Genomic DNA, 25296 nt, shown 5'->3' with positions numbered 1-25296 from the left:
AATATTCTTCAAGTTGAATCAAAGGAAAAAAAAATGCTTTCTCATGTATGTGCTTGGAAAAGATGCACTTCTAAGTCAGTCCTTATTTACCTGATATTGTAATTCATGTCCACTACTGTCCACACATGTTGCAGAAGAAAAGAGATATGTAGTCAATTTTCTTGACTGTTGAGAGTTCAAGGCTACACCATTACATACAATGAACTTACAAAAATTTTAGTGAAGGCATTAATGCAGTTTTATAGGGCACTATTTAAAATTTGACAGAAAACATAAACTGTCATCCTATTTCCTTTTATTTTTGATGCCCTCATAAGAAAGCAGATTCACAGAGAATTTTGTCTCCACCTGGGCAGATATTCATTGCTCTGTCAGAATTGAGGCTCTTGAATTTTGACAAATAAAAATGAGATCATCAAACCCAAATCTGGCTTTCAGAGAAACTCATCATCTGCTGCCCTTGGTTGGTTGGATCTCCCTGCTTTGAGAACTCCTAAGTGCCTGCCAAGCCATTCCTTATGCAGCAGTGTCGTAAATCCACATTGGGCACACAGACGGTATTTCCCATAGCTCCATTCAAAACACTGTGCAGAGACAAAGTCAGGGGGACTCAGAACATCCAGGGAAATCCACCTCTTCCTCAGCATAATTACATGAATATATGAGTTAGGAAAAAATCACTGCTTTTCCTATAGGACTGAAAAAATTCTAAAAGGGAGAGAGGGGGGGTGATAGAAAAAAAGAGAAAAAAGAAAATAAAAAAGAAGGAAAAGAGTCACACAGAGAACAGGTAAAGAAAAATTGCCTATGTTAAACTGGGGTTAATTTTCAGCAGTTCCCTGGGAAGGGCTTAGGAAAGAAGAGAAAGGATCAGGGATTAACGCAGTTCATCTGGCAGCACCTTTTACGACTCTAAATCTTGCTGAGGTGAGGAACAAAGCAAACTAAACTCCATTTCCTTACATGGAGGAGGCTCCCAATTAATGCAAGATCTCAAAAAGCACAGAACCAACTGTTTCTTAGCAAAAACTTCCAGGCAAAAAGAACCTTATGGAGGCCTCATGCCGTGACATTTCTCTTGTAGGCAATTAGCAGAAGATGGAAAAAAAAAAAAAACAACAACAGAAACTGCTGAATCAATTCACCTATTTGCGTCTGTCTCCCCACCCCAAACCATCCTGTTTTGTTGTTTCATTGTTGTTTTTTCTTCTTTTTAAACCCAGGAAACTGCTAGGTACATTTAGAAACAGTAGGAAAAACTGATAAACGAAGGGATGAAGGCAGTGCTGTTGCACAGGCCTTAGCTGGCAGAGGCTCAGGAGTGGTGTCCGCACCACTGAACTTCATTGTCATTACCCTAAAAAATGACACAGCATCCTCATCAGATTTGCAGGTAACGTTAAATCTGAGGCAGTGAGCAGCACACTGAATGTCAGAACTCCAATCTAGATCAACACTGAGAAACTTGAGGACTGGGCAAGCAGAGATCTCATGAAGTTCAGCAAGGAGAAATGCAAAGTTCTGCATCAGGGGTAGAATAAGCTCTGCATGTGAAGGGAATTGGAAGTTTAAGAGGATCCAGAAGTTATAGCAGCAACAATTTGTATTCAGTACAAACTTGATCTGACAGCGAGCTCTTAGTGTTCAATGCAAGCCACATATTGGGCTACACTAGGAGAAGTGTGATGAGCAGTTGGAGGGAACATCTTATGCTCCTTGATAAGCATTGAGCAGCCCCTACTTGAACCATCGTGCCATTTTGTGTCTTCAGGTCAAGGGTGATGCAGGGACAACAGGGAGAGCCTATCAGATGTTTGCCAAAATGGAAAGGTGATGGAGCACATGGCTGTCAGGGGAGGCCAAGGGAGATGAGCTGTCATGGGTGAGCAAGGACACCTGTGAGTACATATAGGGAGAGATAGAATCATAGAATGGCCTGGGTTGAAAAGGACCACAATGCTCATCTAGTTTCAACCCCCCTGCTATGTGCAGGGTCACCAACCATCAGACCAGGCTGCCCAGAGCCATATCCAACCTGGAGCCACATCAATATCCATCTCTCATGATAGAGATTACAGGGTTGTGTGCTGGGCATGTATATGTCAGACACCCCAAAGAGCCACAGCCACAGATTTGGAGCTGTGGAGGTGATGGTTGGATGTTAGGAAAAAAACCTTTCTTGGTAAAATTGTCTGGGTCTGGAACTGGTGTCTGGGGAGGTCATGGCAGCACCATATTGGAAGCATCCAAGATTCACACTGGCCAATCTGACCTAGTGCTGGCAGTAGACCATGGAGGAGAAAGTTGCATGAGGCCTCTTCCAATAAGAGTATCTACAATTTTACGATTGAACAGCTGCATCATTTTTGACCAGAGGGGATTTGAGTCATAGCCTTCTGAGGCCAAAGAATGTCCTTCTTTTGTCTTAACAGAGACTTGGATACAGCACTTGGAACTGACAACTGTATTAAATTATGTAATTTGTAGTCTGTAGCTGAGCTAACAACATACTAATTAATCTTTTAACAGCAGAGATAAAAACCTCTTGCTTCGTTAATTTTTGGAAAATGTGAAAGCAATGTTTACTCTTTCTCAATCTTTACTGCATTACCATGTATACGATTCTTACATATAGAACACAGAAAAGCTGTGTAGATTGAAATCAAAAGGCAAAGGTCTTTTTTTTAGAACAGAAAGCACCACCATGTGTTCTGAATCCACTGCAGCCATGTCTGTGGGTCACATCTTGAAGAAAATGATGTTGTTCTTTACTTGTCTTACAAGACGGAAAGTAAATCCAGGTCTTGGTTTAAACCACAGATTCTCCATCTGACCTGGGATGTGTTTGATGCAATGAGTTGTTCCTCTTCTTTCTGTATGTATTCTGAGAGCTGCCATCTGAGTTACAGCTGGTAGCCTTTGAACTCTGAAAGAGAAATCTGCCTACTTGCAGGAGGAGCTTTTATCCAACATCCAAGCTGAATTACTTTTGAAAACTGCAACCCATTTTTTTTTAAGGACAAAATGAAATGGGACTGCTATTGTGTGTATGATGGGGAAGAAATGACTGCTGTACAACAATTTTGGTGGGATTCATTTTCTCTAACTTAATCCATCTAGACTAGCTTACTAGTCTTGATCCTGTTTGAACCTGATAAAAAAGCAGGAAGGGGGATGCTCCAGAGAATGCTGGCAGCCCAGTGTTTAGGAAACCACTCCTGCATGATTTGGCCATGCAGAATTCAGCCTTGAAGGAGTTAAGACCATGAGTATAATTTTTGGAATGACAAATAAATGAGACAAAACATGTTTTCTTTTTTTTTCATTGCCTCTGATGGATGGGAAAGTTGAAAGCTATTGCAGAGAAAACTATTATACCTAGGAACAAACATGGTTGATTCTATTCACAGTGGAGCAGTGCTGTCCCTAGGCAATATATAGTGTGGCAGGAGATGATATAACGTGTTTACACTAATCGTCAAGGATAAAAGGTCTTTTTCCTCAATTGGTTCAACCAGAAGCAATCATGGAATACACAAAGATGAAAGAGGAGAGATGGTTCATGACTTGTCCCCTCTTTAGATAAGCTGGATAAAGTTCAGCATGATGTCAGTGCTCTCTATGATCTAATCACAAACAGACTCTCTGAAACTTCTCTGTAATCTGCTCCTTCCTACTGGTTGTCACTGCTCATAATGAAATAAAATGCTTCATCATTAATACCCTTCATCTCTCATTCAATGAGAAGGGCAGAACTGTCTCCTGTTGCTGTCATCTCCCATTTCTCCTCTCGCTTTCATTTCTATCGCCTTTGTGAGATAGGCCTGAATTTCATAAAAAGGTCATAGAAAGCTCTGCCATTATGTTAGGTGGATTGCCAGACAGATAAACAAATCTCTCTTCTGTCTTTAGTGTTTCACTAAGTTTTTCAGATAAACAGCAGGCAGAGCAGCTAGAGAGATGAAAAATGGTGAGGCAGCACTAAGACACTTTGCCAGGAGAATTTTGATATTCTCCACTCAAACCTCAGAAGCTGCATAAATTACTACTGGTAAATCAAAAAATAAAAGTGAAAACAGAGACAGGTAGAGATCAGGGGTTGATAAGAGCACTGGTGTGGCAGAATCCCCTTACAGGGTGAATATTTTAGACAAAGCCAGGGTGAGAGGATGTGTGATGTGCCTCAATCTGGCATGAGGCAGTTGTGTCTGTGTCTGTGGCTTTCATTCAGCAACCTGACAGAAGTCATCATGAAAAGAGGCAACAATCCCAAGAAATGACATAGAAATCCCATTTCTTGCCTCTTCAAGCCACGTGGATTTATGTTTTCTACATGCATTTAGGGTTGTTATTTCACTGCTTGAAATAAATGGTCTCAAAACATTTTAAAAAGGAGAGTGAATGATTGCTCTCCTCTTTGGACAAAGCAGATGGTGCCATCAAAAATCCAGAGCCCACAAGCTCCTGGGTTGACATTAATCTATTTGTCAATTCCATGTAATCAATGGACCTGACCTAATAGGAAAAGGAGGCTCCTGAGCACCTCAGCATTGTCTGGAAATAGATTATGGTTAAGATTTCCTCAGAGGAAGTAGTGAACAGTCAAGCATAGGCTTTGTGTCTAAATATTTCATACCCACTGCTTAGATAAGAATGGATCCTATAGAATAACACTGCTGTGATGAGCAGATAGCCAAAATGGCTATGTTGCATCATAGTAGAGCTAGATTATGCTTTTTTTAACATAATTTCAAATTATTTATGAGACGTTTTTTGTTGTTAGAAATCGAACTTCATACTAGAAAAGTCATTAGATATCCACCACGGACATACCTCCAATATCACTGGTTTTAACTTGAATAGTATAAGTGGTGTCCTCCATCATCTGCTCATCATTTATCATGGCTGGCATCTCACACACAAGACTTCCCTTGGCATTTTTCACCTTTGACAGCCAATCACCATATGTAAATGTGGCCACTTCCTGATTAGTCAGGTTCCTCATGACTATCTGCAAAGAGACAACGTCAAGGAAAAAGCATCAGATACAGTTTGAAGGAAGGCAGATATTAAATTTATGAAGTGCACAGCATGGTACAACATGGGTAGAGTTTGGTCATAGATTGAAAATCTGCAATCAGATCTTTGGGGATCAGCAGAGCTCTCCCCTACAGACAGTATTTGCTGTGTTGAACAGTCAAGGGAAACAGTCACCATAATATTGGACTTTCTCATGCATGGGGTAAAGTATAGGAAAAAATGAGCTCTTCTGACATGGACAAAGCTGTTTTCTAGGAAAGTCAGATATTTTTTGGATGCCTATGTGGTATTAATGTGAAGGAAGAAGGAAAAAAGAATTATTAAAAGCCATATTCATTCTCCTGGAGTACACACTATCTTTCTTTTGCTCATCTCTTCTGCACAAACCCACAGTAATCATTGCAGAAAAATGCAGACCAACCCTGAACAAGAAACACAAGACAAATTAGGCCAGCAGAATTTAAGGCTTCACATGTTTTTCCCTCTGTGAAAAAGTGACAGCACAAGCAACATGCAACAGATATTACTCATACTGCCTCATGTATCAGTGGAAGGATCTCAGATGCTCTGGTGTTAAGAACAGAATAAGAACCTGGAATAGAGAATAGAACAGGAAAGAGAGTTACTCCAGTAAATAGCAAATAAAATACCTACCTTTCCATGTTCAACATTTGAGCTTTTCCCAGTTTTAAATGGGTGTCAGCAGAGCATCAGTCTACCGAGAAGAAGGTGTTGCATTTGCCTACAGCAAGAACCTGGGAATGCACTGCCACTAAACTGGGGAGTTAGAGGGAAGGGAGGAGATAGGGCTGCATGCTACCATTTGTGTTACTGTCTAGCAAAAACACAAAGACCATACCCAAGTTAAGCGGTGTATCAAAAAACAATGCACATCTCTGCTAAGGTCATGGAAACGAGCTCAGATGTGCCTGAGAAGTGTGACATGATATTAGGAAGGAAGAATCATGGAATTGTGGTGAATTAAGTTAAAAGAGATTCATGGTGCTGTTTAGTTCCACTTCATGTTCCAAGCAGGGCTAAATGCAAGGCCATATAGAGATGAGTTTTAAAAACCTTCAAGTGTAGAGATTTCCCACATCACAGAGCTGCACAAGTCTTGATGTGAAGATTTCCCTCCTTACATCCAATCAGGAGTTTTCCTTCTGCAACCTGCACACCTGGCTTCATGCCCTTTCACCACCCACCTCTGAGATTCTGTCTTCAAACAGCAGTGTCCCAGCTTATGCCCTCCTGTTGACCCCAGCTGAGCTGAGCTGGAGCCTTCAGCAGTTCAGAAGAAGATAATGCTGCGGGTTATAAGGAATGATTTTATAGATGGCAGTGGATGTGATGAAGCTGAAGCAGCAGCGATGTTATTTGTGTGGTGTACAGTTTTGTGGGCAGGACACTCATCTGGGGTTTTCTCTCTGATTGATCATAGAATCATAATATCATAGAATCATCAGTGTTGGAAAAGACCTCCAGGACCATCCACCTCTCACCAATACGTCCCACTAAACCATATTCCTTAGTGCAACATCTCAACTCTTCTTGAACACCTCCAGGGACAGTAACTCTACAACATCCTTGTGCAGCCTATTCCAGAGCCTGACCACTAAGAGACAAAATTTTTCCTAACATCCAACCTGAATCACCCCGGTGAAATTTGAGGCCATTCCCACAATACCAGCCTATGGAAGAGAGTTGGAATGGATGGGCTTCAAGGTCACTTCCAACTCAACCAGTCTGAGATTCTACATCATTCAGGGCATCTCTAGCCTAGGCATGGTCTAGCATTAAGACCTAGGCATGGTCTAGCATTAAATGGGGAGGTTGGTGGCCCTGCATGTGGCAGGCGGTTGGAGATTCGTGATCCTTGAGGTCCCTTCCAACCCTGGCCATTCTGTGATTCTGTGATCTCTGCCTCTCTCAGGAGAACCTCCATGCTGCTTACAGGAGGCCTAGATAGTTTGGGAGACGAGGCAGATGCAGAGCTGTGATTTGGATCAAAAAAGTAACCCCAAGGAGGACTGCTTAAAAATGATATTGTTTCTTCACACCACACAGAAGTTACTCTTTAGGATATCTATATTCACTGTGGACATCCTGCCTGCTTTTAAGGTAGAACATTATCAATAATTACACGTGTATTTTAAATGGGCTGTGAAATGCCTATAAAAAGGAAAAGTGGTAGCAGTGCTAAAGAATAAGATGTTGATAACTTTCTTTGTAGCTCAGCAAATACTGTAGCTGCCAGGAAGTTCAGCCAGCTCAAAATTAAAAGTATACTGTATATCACGGAATCATAGTATGGTTTGAGTTGGAAGGAACCAGTAAATGTCATGTAGTCCAAACCAGTTGCAATAAACAGGGGCATCTACAGTGGTAACAGGTAGGTCTGACATGTCCCTTTGTCTGATTTACCTCCAGACAGCCTTCTCCAAGCTGCAGTACCAAACAAGCTCCCCAGGGATTCACACCCTACTAATGCCAATACAAGGACATTCTTGATTTCACCTCTAAAGAATCAGCCACACTTTTTGTTATGGTTTTGTTGCATGTCATTAGTTTCACTTAATATCATGGTCTTCTAACTAAAACAAAAAGACTTTGCACTGTGGCAAAGAGTGACAATCAGCTTCAGCTATGATGCATTGTCTTGAATTTTCTTAAGCTCCTTCAAATAAAGGAAAAAGGATAGAGACAAATTCCCGTATCCAGGATTATTTGTTTGAATGCAATGCAATTAGAGTTTCATTAAGGCAGCTTCTTATCTCCCTGGCTTTGACGGCATGAAGTAGCATTAAAATTCCTAGGGAACCCAGCTCTGCAGAATTCAACTGTTTGGGTTGAATCCAACCACATTTGGACAAAGGGGTTTTCTGTTTGCAAAGTGGGATACCACATCTATAAGATGCTGTACAGGGGCAGACAGATACACCTAGCTGTAGCAATAATAGAATAACCAGCAGTATTCACTCTACTCCAAAGCATCACTGACCAATTTTTTTTCCCTCTTGCTGTTAAGCTTCAGCATTGAAATCTTACTGCCATTTTTGGTACCATTTGAGTCTTTGTCTCCATCGCTTTACTGTGATTCTGAATGAAATATCAATGTATTTAATCTAGATAGGAAAAAAATAAAAATAAAAAAATTAAAAAATTAAAGAAAGACTGCTCCCTGCTTGTAAACTGAATTTTTGGCAGTATGAAACATCATTGATAATTGATGCATTTTAATTGGTATTTTTGCACTTGCATTTCTGGCGATCCAAAAGTAGCATAAGTTATGGCCAGCAAACAGTGTACAAAAAGAGAAAAAGAGTAAAGAGAATTTAAAAGGTCTTTTATTGTTATTTTAGTAGAAGAACAACACCGAGAATATTTTGTAAATAAATGGAGCAACAAATGGTTAATTAGAGGGTTGATAGCTTAATCTAGCTTCTCATTTCATTGTGCTAGTTAGCACTAACTGTGAACCATCTGTCTGAGGGTTTAGCACTACCCCCACAAGTATTTCATTATGCAGCTTTAATATGCACTTTTGACAGAAATGGAAATGGGCTCAGATCAGTTTTCATGTCACTCCAAGCGACATAAGTTTTCAAGGCTGGAATACAAATCAGAGAACACAAATCCTTCCGCCCCTTCACCAGAGCACTCCCAGCTCCACTGCCTGCAATGCAAATGCTGTGTTCACCTTTGCAGGGAAGGTGGAAATGAAAACTAACAAATAAAGTTCTCTGCATTCCATGAGGGTGTGGATATATGCATCAACAGAGGAGTACAAACTATGGGTACAGCTTTCAAAGCCTGTAAAATCTTTTTCCCAAGCAGTGGCATTTATGGCCCACCTGTTGCTTCTATAGAGACATGAGGGCTATAAATCATCATCTGCGTCCATGTGAGAGCTCCTTTTGCCCACATCTCTGGGAAAGACTTGTGGGTGGGATGGTCCAGCAGGTTGTGTGTTAGAATGGCTGGATAAAGCTGGTGAGAACAACGTGGGGATATGCTACCTGCCTTTGAGCTATTGCTAATTCATGGCTGCAAGACCTGGAATCCATCTCCATGAATAAGCTGGAGATGAGTTCATTTTATATGATTACAATCTGTAAAACTCAGGGGAAGTTACAGGGGAAGTAGCAAAGAGAGATTGACCATGATGACTGAATCAAAGCAGAGAGCAGACTGAGTTATTCCTCAGGCACAGGGAGAAAAATTGTGTGTCTGTGGCATCCATTTGGAAGACATATGCTGAAGGTCTAATTCTTTGGAAAGCTGCAAAAGAGCTGCTGTGAAAAAAGTTAAAAGTGCTAGCTCAAGTTTAAGAAAGCAGGGCAATGCACTGAAGCTTTGTAGACCATGGCAGGTGAACAGTGGCTCATCACTGGACTGGAAAATAGTGGTTGCCTAGGATCAGTGTTTAGAAACACATTATTTATGGGGAAATGAAGGATAGCTTTGGACTAGTAGGAAGGATAAAGGAGCTGAGGTCGTGCCTTGAACCATTGGAACTTTCCCTGCTCTTGTCAAGAAGTTGAGTTGTAGAAATCCAGCAGGATATCTCCTCCAGAAGCATGGCCTCCAGAAGCATGCAAAATGAGCTTGGCAGAGATACGTTCCTTCTTCAATGACATGTAATGATGTGGAATTGGCATGCCACTCTATCTCTATTCTAGAAATACAATGATCAGGCCCATAGCAAAGAAACTACACTGTACACCCAAACAAAAGTGCTGTTCACAAGGAGCTGGTGGCTGGGTAGAGAAGATTAAGGCAAGCATAGTGCCTTTTAGCAAGATAGGACACCAGGGAAAAATGCAATCAGTAGAAGCAGTTGGAGCCATTTTACATACTGTATTCAAAACTCAGGAAGAAAATGACGCTTTCCTTGTACTAGCAGGAAAAGAAAGAAATCTGCCTGCATGCTAGATAAAGAGAAAGGCAGGGAAATGAGGCTTTGCTTGAGAGGATGGATTATCTGAACGAGTGCTCACTGCCTTTCTCCTCTTTCTCAAGCGTGGGGAGGCTTAGCACAAGCAGGATGCACAGCAATGAGTGATGCAGAGCACATTACCCTCTCCAGGAACCAGTCTGGGCGCATCCCCTTCGCATCTGTCCTGATTCTCATCTTCCTCAGGGGTGCGATATCAGCAATTTCCATGATGAAGCTGTCCTCTTGGCCTCGCTCAAATCTGGAGGGATTGAAAGACCAAGGAGGTTTCCTGCTGTCTCACCACGTCATCGCAACTCGATCCTCATGCAGCTCATGCCTTGCCAGCAGCCTTGCATTGAAAGTTTATGAGTGCGTTTTATGGGACTTGAGCTCTCCTGCCCTGTGATCACCAGCTACTGTGTTTTTGGCAAGCTGTCTTGGCCCAGATCTGACAGGAATTCCTCCTTCCCCGGAAAATCAAGCCCGTATGAGGTATCTGGAGCAGTTCCAGGCAGCTTGCAGTGTGCATTACTATTCTGACTGCAACCAGAGCAATCAGGTTTCTGCACATCACCTTCTCCCTGGCAGCTGCCCACGTGCCTAACCTTAGCCCTAAAGGAAGGTAAAGCAATTGTTCTAAATCTTCTTTTGCTAAGATGCATCGCATAACTTTGCATTTGCTGTGGTGATAGACAGTAACTGCAGCTCAGCTAAATACAGCCACATGATTGCTAGCCAGCCCAAAGCCCACGTTTAGTAACTGAAGACAAATGGTGTTAGAAAGAGACTCAAACTGACCATCCCACACCCCTCCTCAATATGGATTTGCAAACCAGCCTCATCGTTGCTGAGAACTGAGGTGGGTTTTTTATAATGCTGCTTCAAATATCTTACCCTATGCTTGGCTGCTGTATACAGGCACCAGGAGGTGTAGGAACTGCTCATCCATAGCAATCAGCAGAAAGAAAGAAAAGGGGGAAAGCAGCTAACATATGCTTCCTGAAGAAGACGTCATACTGGCCAGGACTGCCACTACTCTACCACCCTTGTAACATCAATGGTGCCAAGAAACCCTTGCTCCAGTGCCTGTGTTGCTTCAGGCTCAATAGTACTTGGTTTAGAATAAATGAATCTGCCAGCTTTGCCCCAAATACTCTGGCAGACTTGCTGCAAGCATGCAGATGGAAATCCACCCTTTGCTAGGAGCAGGGCAGCCACATGCAGAGATCTGTCCAGCACCAGCATGGCCACTTGTTGAGTTGTGTTGAGGTCCACATTTGCAAAAAAAAATCTTTTCATGAGCAAGCAATACGGTGGGATCTGAATCATCTGAGCAATCTGGGGAGAACTCTGCAAGATGCAAGATGTGGGCACTACCATAATACAGATAAGCCAGAATGATGCTATCTTGTCCCTGGCACTGTACTCAGCCACCTACTGCTGCACAGTGCCAAAGCACAAAGAAAAAACATTCTTTTAGCAACCCCTGCTCAGATTACACCCTGCAGCATGAATGTGATTATCCTCACACCATTATCTGAGCCACATGGCTGCAGATGTTAGCAATAGGGCTTGGCTGGAGCCTCTCAGTTTTCATCCAGCGTTGCTTCCCCTCCACTCCCAGAGGCATTTGGACAGGGTGTTCTGGTCCCAGTTCACAATTATTAAAAGCTGTGTTAGCTCTTTAAAAAAACTCCCCTCTATTATTTGTCTTTGTGTGGTACTGGATACCAGGACATCCCTTTTCACCATGAGAAAGAAAATGAGAAAATGGGCTTTTGTGCCTGGATTGGACTGATTTCTGTGTCAGAAAAAGGTGTGACCCTTCCAACCTGGATCATCCTGTGGTCCTGTCACTGGTTTTCAGTGCAATCACTGTTACTTAGAAAGCTGCAAAAATAAGAAATAGACCTCTCTGTAAGTCTGGTACTCACCTGTTACTTCCTAGAAGTGATTACGTGAGATGGAAACAGTTTCTAAGGGGACAAAGCAAGTGATCCAATAGCATTTTTCTATCCTGAATTTATATGAACATGAACAGAACTCCCCCCAGAAAACAAAGATGAGAGGAAAGAAGTACCAAGAGGGATTGTCTGGCACCTTGCCTTTTCTAGGACACTCAAGCATTTATCTGAGGGATTTCATTAAGCTTTCCTACCATGTCTGCACTTATAAATATTTCTATTGCCCGGAGGTCTTGGCAATAACACTAATGTAGCTAAAATTGCTTTAAATCTGTGACAGGTTAGGCAGACAGCTCTTCATAATGCACTAAGCTGCTGTGAGTGAGTTGGCACAGCATGGTCCCCGTGAAGATGAAGTGTCTTTTACCCATTTGGTAAGAGATGCATCAGTATCTCCCTACACAACACCAGATATCAATATCCTGGGAATATAAGCATAGTAATTACTGTTTTTTTACATGTCCTTCTTATTTATACCAGGAGTTTCTATCATCTTTTTTTTTGTTTGTTTTATTCCGGTAGAAGAAATACGAGGCCACAAACAGCTCACAAACTGTGTGGCACACTTTTGTTGGGTTTTTATATCCTCGTATCCTTTCATATCCTCATATCCTTTCATCACTCCACTCGTGTAGATAAATATGATTTTTTTTTTTATAGGCCACATAGTTTATGGATGTTGCTTGCCTGGTCATGAAGAGTAAAACTGCAGGGGCTGCAGCTGCCTCAGTGCCTTAGGAGAGCTTTGGTTGATGAACCCTGATGCAAACTCTGCTTTGCTTCTAAGAATGAGCAGTCATGGTTTGTTTTCCCACCTAGGCTTAAAAAATGGCAGACAGATGAGCATGGGATTGCTTGGGGTCTTGGATGGGGATGTCACTGGTTCTGGGACATGTTGCTAACCAATGCAGTGCCCTGTGTGTTGGATGTCTTTGGTGGGGAGCAGCATGACGAGCTCTGACTTTCCACAGAGATTTCCATCAGCAGCATCTCTGCTGCATTGGTCTCAAAGCAAACAAGATTTGTTGCTAGCTAAACACACAAAGGATTCAAGCCTAGATGAAAACACTTGCCCAGACACTCGCTCTGCTATGACATCCCCTCAGCAAATAGCTCCATGCTTTGAGCCTTATCTTCAATTACACAGTGTGTGGTACCCAGCACTGCAGTGGAGGATCTGCATCGCTTGGAGGATGGGAAGAGTCCAGCATCATCTCAGCAAGCTGTGCTCAAATCATGTGGCCAAAGGCTCCAGTGCTCTTGACACTCTGTTTTGCTGGGAACATCAAGCTCAGAGGTCATCAGCTAATTAAATTTAAGCATAACGAAGCTTGCCTCTAAAAGATGGTTAGTGCCATGCCTGTCTTTGAGCATGCCAAAGCTTTCTGTGCTGAAGGAGGTGTTAGGAACAGGAAAGCTTTAGGAAATGGATGAGTAGCATGTGGGATTTTTGGCTTGCAGAAGTGCTGGCGTCTAACTTGGGTTACAGCATTTGTTAGCTGTTCCTGCTGCAGAAAAACATGAGATTTCACCTTTTTAGCAAAATCAGAGCACTCAGTGTGGCATTCCGTGCATCTCACATCCTATTTCCATCTCTCTGCACACCAAGGCCACATCTGCCCAGGCAGATGTCATCACATGTCCCCTTCGTGCCAGCTGCTGAGGAGGCAGCCCTGGTTGCTACACTGAGTGGTTGCAGCAGTGTGGCACGGATCCAAAGCCAAGAAGTTTCATAGCCCCTTAGCCCAGACTTTGGCAGCCCTCGTGCTGCTTTAGGATGCAAGCTGTCTGACATCTGGCCAGCTAAGAAAGGAGGAGCAGATGGATCGGAGTCAGCACCTTCACAAGGCAGGCACAGGCATATTGGTTTGTCTTTCCTTAATTATGCAATCACTAATGGTTTCCCATCTCAGCCATTAAATAATGTTTAGATTAAATTACTTACTCTGCATAAAAGATGTGTTTTACAGAAATTGCACCTGTGGTTTTCCTGAAACATGCACAATTTCTCTTGGGGTTGATGAAGGACTTCACCACTCGTCTTTCTGTTTGCAGTGTTTCTCTCTTAAGGCTCCTGAGGTTAAAAAATACTCCTACAAACAGCCACAGGATTATCTCCTCAGGTATACAGAGCACCTTTTTTCTCCACTCTGCTAAATACATAGCATAACTCTTAAAAGACTCCTGAGTTCAAGTTCAATGAAATCAATGAGTTTCAGTAGAAGTATGATCAAAGCCTCCAATACTTCTTTACTTGATGCTAGACTATGTTATCACTCCACTGCTCAGCAACAAAACTGACAAAGTTTCCATACCTATCTCCATTTTTATCCAGCTGCATCTCCTCAGTGTTCCCATTGGATCCAAAGACAGTCATGAAAATACCAGCATCGGTACCACCGCTTTCGATGTCTCCAGTCACAACTGTGACTTCGTATAGGATCTGTGGAAGGTTTCAAACAATGAGATCTCATTCAAAGATCTGCCCTCGACCCATGCAAAACCCTGGGCAAAAGGCTATCCAGGCTTTGCTTTCTCTGTAAGAAATGGTTATAATGTGGCTTCTGGGATTTCCTTCACAGTACAGTTTTTGGAAGTAAAAAACAGAGAATGAAACTTATTACAGGACCTTCCCCTTTACATAACCTAGCATTTGGGGAACAGATTTTCTCAGCCTACATACACTCCAAGAGGAAGGGACATCCAATATAATGAGCACAAGTTTGGAGCACTGTGGGGATCAACTGCAAAATGTCTCTCCCAAGTGCTTGGTGTGTGCATCTGGGTGACATTTCATCCAACACAGTTAACAAAGTTAAAGTCTACACATCTAAGCACTTGGTACAAGGCAGCTCCCTCACTGCCCAAGGAGACACAGTGCTGCATCCAACTGAGAGCGTTCCCAGATCTCCTACTTTAAAGCTATGCTGATTTGTGAAAACTGCTCTGCATCATTTTCACCTTATTAGCCTAACTTTGTTCTCTTCTCCTGACGTGTGAATAATAAGATTCAGAATAAAATATTTCAAAAGCATGCAAATCCCAGTAGCTGTCAATGGTTTTAAGACTTCTGGGCCACTTAGATGCTTCCAAGACTGTACCTGTGATAAAAAGACCTCTGGATTTGAGAGGAGAAAGAATAAAATGAAATAACCCCAACAGAACGTATTTCAGACGCTGTTCTGTCATGCATGTTTTATTGGCCTGAATTGTAGATGCCACATAAATCAATAATGCAAAGGAATAATATCACAGAAGAATTTATTTTTTATGTTCATTCAGACTTCAGCATCTTGTCTATCTTTTATTCATCCACACATTTAAATCATAGCAGAGCATCTTATTTGCTGTAAGTGGGAGAAGAAAAACTCTTTTACAAGTACATTAGGGGTTTTTAATGACTGTGATGGATACTATTTCCTCTATGTTTGGGAAGGCAAATAATGAATTTAAAACAAGGAGAAATATCAAGCCAAGAAGAAAATTAAATTGAAATGGGTACATATGGCTGTACAAGAGTCAAGCAAAAGCAAAATAAAGCAGCATGAATTTTCTTGAAGCTAATAAAGGTTTTAGTCTTCTTTGAACTCTATTAAAAAAAAAAAAGAAAAAAAAAAAAAAAGAAGGAAAACGTAGTAACTCAATTTCTAACTACATCGATATATGAGGGAGCAGTCCCAAATCCCCTCTACTAGGAGACTGATCAGAAAGTCGGACGTGCACTTCTGATTTCATATCTCAAACATCTCTCCTGATTTTCTTCAAACCTTTCAGCAAGTTTCTGGCCCAACATCACAGAAAAAAAATGTTATTTAGATGTGTCTATTTGTGGCATGCTTATGAAAAAAAATATTCAGCACCAGGCTTTTAAAGGGAGGCAGAACAAAAATCCTCATTAGCATCCATCTCAATCTACAGACAAATCGTCAGATCACTGACAGAAGTTTTCAAACTTTATTCAGGAGGTTAAGCAACCAAAGGGAAGTTTTGAAGCAATTATGTTTCAACCTTAGTGTTCATCTGAAGGAGTTTATTTCCCCTCTTAGGGGATTTCTACTGCTGAAACCTGCTCTGATTTGTTAAACTCTTTGCAGTTGTTAGATATGTTTGCATGCTTTTGTGTGTCTGGGGAACAAACTATTTTAGGAGAAAATATTTAGCTTGGGGATCAAGAGCAGCACAAATAATGTCCTTCAAAAGCATAACCTCACTGTACACAGAAACACAACTATAGGTATTCGAAACGGACATACAGGCATTAATTATTGTATTATTGTCTCATTCATCCAGATTGGCATTTCTATTATAAATCTTATCCCGGAATTCAACTTAGCTCAGCTTTCCAAATTGTACCTGGTTGAAATATGGCACAGTACACCTCACATCAAATTCCATACATTTGAATGGAAATACTGTATATTTTTTACATTGTTTGTTCAACTTCAAACTTTCAGTCATTTGAAAGATCAAACTTACAAATGCCTACACGTTTCATCAGCTTCCAATTATTATTACTTTCTAACCAAATTAATGTTTTCCAAATTCAGGTAAGAAAAATAGATACGTGGCCACAGGATGTGGAGATTATAATATTCCCTTCTTCAAATAAAAATCTCAAACCACGAGCAGAAATCAAAGCATGAGGACTGCTGGTGCATGACTATACCAGCTCAGCTCCATGATGAAGGTACAGGATGAGCTGAGGTCTTACCTTGATGCCCACATTGACACAGTCTGCATCCAGAATGTTGAGGATCCGTGAGGTGAGACCATCACCCTTGTCTCTGGCCAGCCAGCATTTACAGACAAAGTTGTACATGACACCTTTGGTGGGCACGACAATGGTGAGCTCTTCCAACAGCCAGCAGCTCTCAGGGGTGGCACCGTCGTGTCCCACCTATGAGAGTCACAGAGAAAACACATGCTGGTTACTGGGAATTTCTTAGAGGAGAGCTGTGAATTGCTATCTTTGGTCTCTGATGAGTACTGACTATGTACACTTTCATGCAAACCACTTTCACAGGAGAAGAGATGAGCTGCAAAACCATCTGTGCCCTTTCTGCTCAACAGGCAACGCGTCAGTGTGCATGTTAGCTGATTTGGGCAGGAAAGCTTGGGTCATCTCCTGCCTCTCATGAAGGCAGGGAGGATGATGCTATCCCCAATGTAAGCAAAGGGACCATGAGGTAAGTGGAGTGCACTAACCTACATAAAAACACATCCACCCCCTTACTGCCCCACTGACCACTACCCACTGCTGATCTCTGCGCATTTCTCCATCCTTCCAAACCCTTCAGTTGCTTAGAAGTGTCAATCCAAAGCTCCGCAGCCAAGATGGAAAATGTATCTATACAAACACCTGCACGTATTATTCGTATTATTCAAGGAATTCTTGCCTCACAAATCCACAAATCCTTAATTTAAGTATGTGCATCAGGCTGTTTCTATTTCCTTATATTATATAACCTCTGTATTTGTATTGAGGAGCCAACAGAAGAAGCTGTTGCCAGTTGATTTGCAAAGACCACTTCCTCCATGCTTAATGGCAGACCATGCCATCCTGAAGAGCAGGAAAGCACGTAAGAGTGGCAGGAGCTTCACAAGCTCTGCATGTGTCTCTCTTATAGGATGCAGGAAACTTGTGCTTACTTCCATGCGGACTTACAGGGATGATTATCCGTCTTAGGTGCTGTAAGAAATTCTTTCAGTCACTCCAGTGAACTATCTGTACATGAAAGGCTGGATAAAAGACCTACCTACAGCTCATTATTTTCAGAGAAAATGTTGTTTATGCCATTACTGGGAAAATGAGGTCTTTAGCTTTCATTAAAAAAAATAAATGGTGATACTTAGAGCTGCTCAGGAAACAGTTTTTTATAACAAGTTCATCTAGAGTAATGTATCGATCATGTCTTTTTTTGCCCCAAAACGAGTAATCTTTTTTTTATCTGTCTCAGCTATCACTGCTATTGGGAACATTATTACTATACTAATGTCTATGCAGCTGCAGAAAATTAGAGTTAACCACCAGGGAAATTTCAAGTATACAATGGACGCATTAATTCTCAGATTTCATGGGTGTGAGGTGAATGGGAATACAATACATTCCCATTCCCTCTCTGTCAGCATGGCAGCCCTTCCCTGCACCCACAGCTCTGAGATCTGTGCAGTGCCCCTTCAGACGTGTTGCAGAATGGTGTTGGTGAGGTGGTGAGGAAGGTTCACATCCAATGGTTCAGTTTTAAGGAAGGTCCTGATGATACCATTAAAGTCTGCTGCTCTTTGGGCTTTATTACAGCCATGTCCTCACGCCTTGTTCTAAGACATGGCTAAGACCAGATATTTACAGCAACACCTAACTCTTTTGGTACCAGTGAACAAGGCATTCTGCTCTCTAGGCACCTTGGAGAACATGCATGCAGGCAGATTTCCATGGTCCCTTAGAATAACATTGTAAAGTCTGGGACAAATTCATTCATGCCAGTGCAGTAAGCGATCTGAAGCCGTGTCCACCAGTAGCATAGATTGAGTGTACGTATCAATACAAAGACAATTTGAGAAGTCTGAACAAGCTGGAGAGACAGCATTTCCATGGCAGGCAAAGCCGTAGTCTGCTTTGAAAATCTTTTTAATTCATTCCTAGTGTGTCTGAGGGACTGATGGGTACTTCAGACTAACACAGCTAAGGCACCATTTGCACTGAGCAGCTCACAAACACATCAGGGGAAAAATAAAACGAAGGTAGGCAGAGGGGAAAAGTGCCAAAATATGGGTTTTCCTGCTAATTTTGTAAGGTGTTGGGAATATTAGGAAGACCTCGTGGTTTTCCAGGACCAGGTCTGTATTCAACAGGGAAGTGGACTTTAAACACTCCTGTTTCCTTGGCTTTACTTTGTGCCTGTGGTTGAATGGCTCTGAACTAGAACTGGTTTAAAAGCATATAGCTCAAAGCAGGACTTTTTAGAAAGCACCTCTCTGCAGCTGCAGCAATCCAGGAGCAAAGATTCTTTTGTTCATCAAAAGAAATTACTAAAACTGATTTTAAGAACACGCTATGAAATGTGTGTACCCAATAATTCCTATTGTGTATTTGCATGTCAGCACATCCTTTAAAGTAGTAAATATTATAACTGTAAATTTACAAGACAGGTACAAATGGGACCCTTTTGAATTCATTCATGTTCCACTGTTTCTGCTTCCATAAGTTTTTGCCACAGGAGAGTGGTGCCAGTCTAAAAGTGGCATCATGCTGCAGATCTTACAATCCTGCTAGTCTGCTGCCTGGGTTATATGGAGGGCTTCTGGAAAATAAAATCCCCCTGCTAAGCTATTTGCACATGGTAACACATTCAAAACCTCTTGCCATCTTCCAGAAGCAGACAAATGCCAAATCTGAGAATGAATTGTTCCTCACTCTCCCCAAGTAGATAACTAGCAATTTTCTGCAATGGCCCTGAACACTGCAATTTTCTACAAGGAAAGTACAGACTGGCTCCATGGCAACCAAGGCATACAGGCACAGAGATGCCATCACTGGGATGTGAGTGAACAGGGGTCATTCCAAGCACAGGGTACTGTGGAAGGAAAGCTCAGAACCCGGTGCAGGTGACCTCCAGCCACAGGCCTGGGAGTCACAAACTGAAAAGGGAAAATAGAAAAAGAAACAAGGCAGCAGACTGGTGGAATCAAGGTTAATGGTGAAAGGGTCCATAAGAGTGCTATCCATCCTCAAAGTGATGCCATCTGCTTTACTAACTCTGCATTCCATTTACGAAGTTTTCTCTTCTCTCCCATTTGTAACCCTTGTGAAATTACTTATTTTCCTTTTCTTTCCTCTATTTCCAAGTGTCTACTGCTATCTTCTACTCTCTGTTCCTTCCTCCCCACTCACTATCTGCTTACAAGCATATTGTTTTCCCCAGACAGCTCTCTCCCCTCTCTGACACAGAGCTATTATGTAGGCTTTTTCCTGCCTGTCTGAGCTGGGCTGATGTGGCTGCTTCCACATGCATGCAGTCTAGAAAAGAAGAATTTCTATAGTTGCTTCACTTTCCAACTTTGAATGAGAGATGGCCAGATAGAAAATGCCTTTAGCATCCATAATAACCACGCACTTGGAGTGAATTAAGAAAATGTCTTGATAATGAACTCAAAAGTAGCATGGGCATTTCTCAGCGTGCCAGAATCCATCGCCTGAATGAAAAGGAATTGGATTGCTTCAATCTATCAGCTGCTACAACAGGGTGCACAACTGCAAAGATTTTTAATTGGGATTTCTCTCTTTGTATCTCTTTCACACCTGTCTTTTTGAATACATAAGCATACACATCTAAAAAGATGTTAGGGTTAGGCTTAGGATTAGGGTTAAGGTTAGGGTTAGGGCTGGGGCTGGAGGAGGCTTTGGGTGAGGAGAGGAGAGGAGAGGAGAGGAGAGGAGAGGAGAGGAGAGGAGAGGAGAGGAGAGGAGAGGAGAGGAGAGGAGAGGAGAGGAGAGGAGAGGAGAGGAGAGGAGAGGAGAGGAGAGGAGAGGAGAGGAGAGGAGAGGAGAGGAGAGGAGAGGAGAGGAGAGGAGAGGAGAGGAGAGGAGAGGAGAGGAGAGGAGAGGAGAGGAGAGGAGAGGAGAGGAGGGGAGAGGGGAGGAGGGGAGAGGGGAGGAGAGGAGAGGAGCTCATGACATCTTACGATGCTCTATGTTTCAGGACTCAGGGGCTGGAGCAGGTGTTCAGGATATGGAACTGCCATATGAAAGGTGAATGATACACAGCAAGTGTCTGGAAGATTCATGTAAGGTTTTGGCTCAGTGATGGAGAGTCTATGCAAATTCTGTCTCCCTGAGCCACAGCAGAAAGAATGGCTCCTTCACTGATATCTATTTGTGCGTGTTACTTACGAGCAATGATTAATTGTCTTCTCTAAGCCTGGGTCCTCCAAGCTCTGAAAACAATTTTCATGTTTAGCTGGAAAATTACACAAGATGTGTTTCTCACTGCAGGCAATTTATGAAACCCAACTGGAAGTACTGTAGGAATCAAGTCAGAAAAAGACTGATGGAAGGCTGCATCCTGGGAACCTGCAGTGCAGCTGTCAAGCAACAAGGTTTGACTAAGAAAAAACAGTGCCAGAGTTGGTACTAAACTGTGACATGCTACGACTTCCCTCTATTTCAACATTATCTTCTACCTCCTGAGCACTTCAGATTTGCCAGATATAAAGATACTTATTTTCAGGGCTGGTAGCTCATGTAATCATTGTAATTGCATTAGCACTTTCCCACCTACATTCATTGCAGACCCCAGTGCCTCTCCTTCACTGAGTGCCATGGAATCTGTTGTTTCTTTGGCTGTGTGTCCCAGGTGCCCCCGTGCCCACACCGCACAAATTACCTCCACTTTTTTGATTTCCCCAACATCCAGGCCCCAAACAGAGAATTTCTCCACGGAGCCATCTGCAAACTCATCTTTTCCTTCAGGAAGATCCAGCCACAGCCTCTCAGTCTGCACTTTCTGAGGACCCATGATGATGATGAACACTCGGCTGTCGGTGCTGGAGTCATACTCAATGCCCGTCGTGACAGTGATATGGTACGGGATTACTGCAGGGTTAAACCGAGGTTTAATCAACAGAAACACCCCAAACATACATGCATACGTGAGATTTCATCCTACCAGAGAAGGTAGTTTCATTAGGTACAACGACATGCTGTATGGGGCAACAAGTTGCCCTGGAAAACTCTATTCACATACACATTTCAGAGTGAGTGTTGCAAGGGTTACATTCTTTGCTGGCTCCAAGGAGGTTACATGGGCATAGCACCAAACAGATTTCTCCCCGGTAGCTGTCAGAACAGCAGAAAGGCTTGAAATCTTATTTACACCAAGAGACCTTCCTGAAAATGAGTCCAAGCACCTAAATCTTTAGTAGGCCATTAGACCACAGTGATCTCACGCTCACCACTCAGAAAAGGCAAATAAATATACACTGACTCCAAGGTGAACCATCAATGCTGGAATGTCCCAGTCCAACTGCAAACGTTCTCTCTTCTGCTTTATGTCAAGGAGATCTGTGATCTCAGGGTTCCAGCATCCCTCTGCAAATCCAGCCAAACTCTTTGTATTAAAGGCAGTTCAGCCCACAGTTTTATGCATTACATAATAATATTGATTAAAGGAAAAACCTCCAGGCCAAGGTTTGGGACTTTTATTTTTCTTGTTCTTTTTCCCCCCCCCCTCCCACCTCCCACTTCTTGTTGTTTTCAAAAAATTTCAGTTCATCTGTTAAAAGGGTGGAAGTGCCAGACTGCTTTTCAAGTGCTTTCCAAAAGCTCATTTGGGTAGGCCAAGTGGATGGTGCAGAATGAGATGCTGAATACTTGTTTGATTTCTCAGAACATTTATGCAAGGCTCTCCAAGCCGTTCTGAAAAGACTCCGAGCTCCCAAACTTGCATTGCTTGAGACTCAAAGCTCAGCCTGGCTCATCATCACCTTTTCATTTTTAATGAGGGTTCATAAACCTTCATTCAAGCTTGGCTAGCTTTCAGATGATCTATGATTTACATCTAATTTTGCCTTATGAAAGCTAAAAATATTTTTGGGTGGAGGTTGCACTAGAAACTTACTGCAAGTTCAGAATGTGTTCAATACCAGGGAAGACACAAACTCAGGCAAAGCAAATCTGTACTTACTTCTGGGCTCAACAGAGCCCAAAAGCTCTGTTCAGCCCCCAGTCTGAGGCATCTGTGCACCAGCACAGAATGAACTGATGATTAGGCGAAACTCATTCTCCCTTTTATGGTATAATTCACATTTCAGCGTGCACATCAGCATAATAATCTGTGATGCGTTCTTCACAAAGTAACCATTGGAGTAGAAAAGGTTTAAGCGACAGGCTAGAGATTTCATGGGAGTGTCAGGGAGTCCTGTTTAGATCAGCTCCAAGATGTTTCCTCTTTTGTACAGGTTTCATCCTGTATTCCTCTGACAAGCTTCACAGAAGGATCAACTTTTCCAGCTGATGCTGCATCCTTGAGCCAAAGCACTGGAAATACCTATGCTAAATTTGAAGACTGTGAGAAATAACCACATCCCACCACTTGCTGTTCTTTCCTCTAAAAGCTGTGAAAGTGATCTGTAATGTGTGTATGGCCTTCCTCCACTGACTCCTTTCTCTAGCACTCCATAGCATACTTCTTCCAACCCAGGAAATGCAATACCTGGGGAAAATAGACATCACAGAAGAGCCTGGTGCCCATCACAGGTCTCTCAAACTTCTCTCTTTGCTCCCTATGTCCTGAAGTGCCTCTGCAGAGATTAGGTTGTTCAAGGGAACCTGTGCCCCTTGCAAGGGGCTGTGTTCCATGAGGAATGTAGCCAGAGCCTTGCATGAACCAGGATTCTCAGTCCAGGTACGAGTTCTTTCCCCACCAACAGGACTTTTCCCCATGCTTCATCCTCACATCACCTCAGTACTAATCACCCATCTTCAGCATGGGAGAGTCAGAACCAGGCTACTCAGACTGACACTCCCTTTCCCAGGCAACTCCCATCACCACTTCCCTAATCAACTAATTAACAGCTGGCTCTTTTTCCAGCTCAGGAAGTGGCTGTCTGGCTCAAACAGCCCATCTTATCCAACATTCCTTCAAGATGCATTTCCTTAATGAGGCTGTGTCACTGCATCAGGAATGGAGGTGCTGACAAGCTCCAGGACTCGGAGCAGAAGGACCACCCCTGCACAATGGGGGCAATGGGAACTATCCCAGCTCTGCTCGTGGGAGGTTCTCTGCTGATGTTTTACCCATTATTTGTGAAATGACATGGCATACCAGCCAGGCAGATGTTATCCATTGTCTCACCACAGAAGTAATATCAGAAGGAACATGAGAATAACTTATTTTTCGTTTGAGCACACAGTATGGGATTACAAAAGAATTGCCCCAAGACACACAGATTACAGTTGGGTTAAAAAATGTGCAGCATTCTGCTTCACAACTTGGAGGATTGGGATGTACAGCCCCTGTATCACATCACAACAAACTACCAAACACTAGCTGAGATGCAGTAATCATTCACCAGAGTTACCTTGGTCCACGTAATAAAGCTTAAAAGCAAATCTTAAACTCCAAAGCTAAACCACATCGTTTTGTACTTTGCTCAGCATAGAAGTTTCAGGCAAGTTTAATTGCTTTGTACTCACCGTGGGCTAAGAGAACACAGAGACAGTAACTACAACTCATTTGATGCTCAGCTACTTCTTAAAACACATCTAAAATCTTAATCTAAAGCAGGAAGAAATGATGGAGAATAACAATAAACTGTAAGTACAATTTAGATGGCAAGCCAATGTGCTGGAACTTGGATGTTGTTAATCAAAGTTATAAAGGCACAGAGGTAAAGCCATGCGTTGCAATAAGATTATTAAAAACCAAAACAAAAAAGAACAACAAAAAAAACTAAGAAGAATGGACTGGGGAAGTTTTCCATAAAGGTTGAACTCTGCTGACTGACAGCAGGCTTTCTTCACAGACAGTACAGAAGCAAAACCTGAGCAACTTTCCTACCTCCTGTCAGAGGCAGCAGAACAAAATGAGTCTTCTTGCACCATATCTGGCCTCCACAGGTACAGTCCTGCATTTTTCACTTTTTAGAACTTGCAATGCAGACGTTTGTGTTTGGCTTTATTTTTGTCTCAAGAACCAGAGCCCAGTGATGAAGCTCTACCTTAGATCCATCAACCATTTCTATCAGTTATTACAGCAGAAATCTCAGTACAGATTTTCTGTAATCCCTGTCTTGGAGCAACCACATTTGCAGACCCTCCTGCTCTGTCCAGATATAAGATAATTCTCATTCTAGAAATAACAAGTTCTTCCTATCCTTCCTATTGAAAGCTAGTTTTCTGAAAGCAGAGAGTTTTCTGTACTCTTGCTCAGCTCTCTGTATTCCACTCCCCTCCCCACCCAACAGCACTGTGATGCAGCTCTGTATTGCAAGGAGAAAAGCTTCAGAGCTGTAAAAGAAATTACATTTAAATTCCTATTACACAAACACCCTGGTGATGAGGCACTACTAGTCTGATTCTGAAGTGGAAAGATGTCTTAAGCGTGGCAAATAAGGTCTCAAGATATTGAAAGCCTTCTTTGTTAATTCGGATCTAATATGCTACATGAAACACCATCTTGAGGAGGTCGAAGAGATAAAGGAGGAGGAAAAAAGAGCTGATATCAGCAACAAAAGCTATATTAAGGAATCATGCAGAAAAGAGCTTCTTATTATCCAAGGGAGGCTCTTTTGTTGATAATACGACTTGCCTCCAGCCCTCCCTTTGCATACTTTAAAGGATACTTCAAACAAAAT

The 25296-nt window shown here is 42.3% G+C and overlaps 1 protein-coding gene across 1 annotated transcript in view; it reads right to left on the bottom strand.

Moving 5' to 3' along the window:
• LOXHD1 (lipoxygenase homology PLAT domains 1) overlaps positions 1–25296 on the bottom strand; it is a 124101-nt gene that overhangs the window by 16836 nt on the left and 81969 nt on the right. Inside the window, exons 33-37 of the mRNA XM_048931717.1 lie at positions 21327–21535; positions 16655–16840; positions 14259–14386; positions 10121–10238; positions 4834–5011 (exon numbers count right to left, since the gene is read on the bottom strand). Coding sequence (XP_048787674.1) covers positions 4834–5011; positions 10121–10238; positions 14259–14386; positions 16655–16840; positions 21327–21535 — 819 coding nt within the window. The remainder of the gene's footprint in view (positions 1–4833; positions 5012–10120; positions 10239–14258; positions 14387–16654; positions 16841–21326; positions 21536–25296) is intronic.

Source organism: Lagopus muta, chromosome Z, assembly GCF_023343835.1.
Source record: "Lagopus muta isolate bLagMut1 chromosome Z, bLagMut1 primary, whole genome shotgun sequence".
Classification (NCBI taxonomy): Eukaryota; Metazoa; Chordata; class Aves; order Galliformes; family Phasianidae; genus Lagopus; species Lagopus muta.
This window is presented reverse-complemented; position numbering and strand designations above follow the sequence as displayed.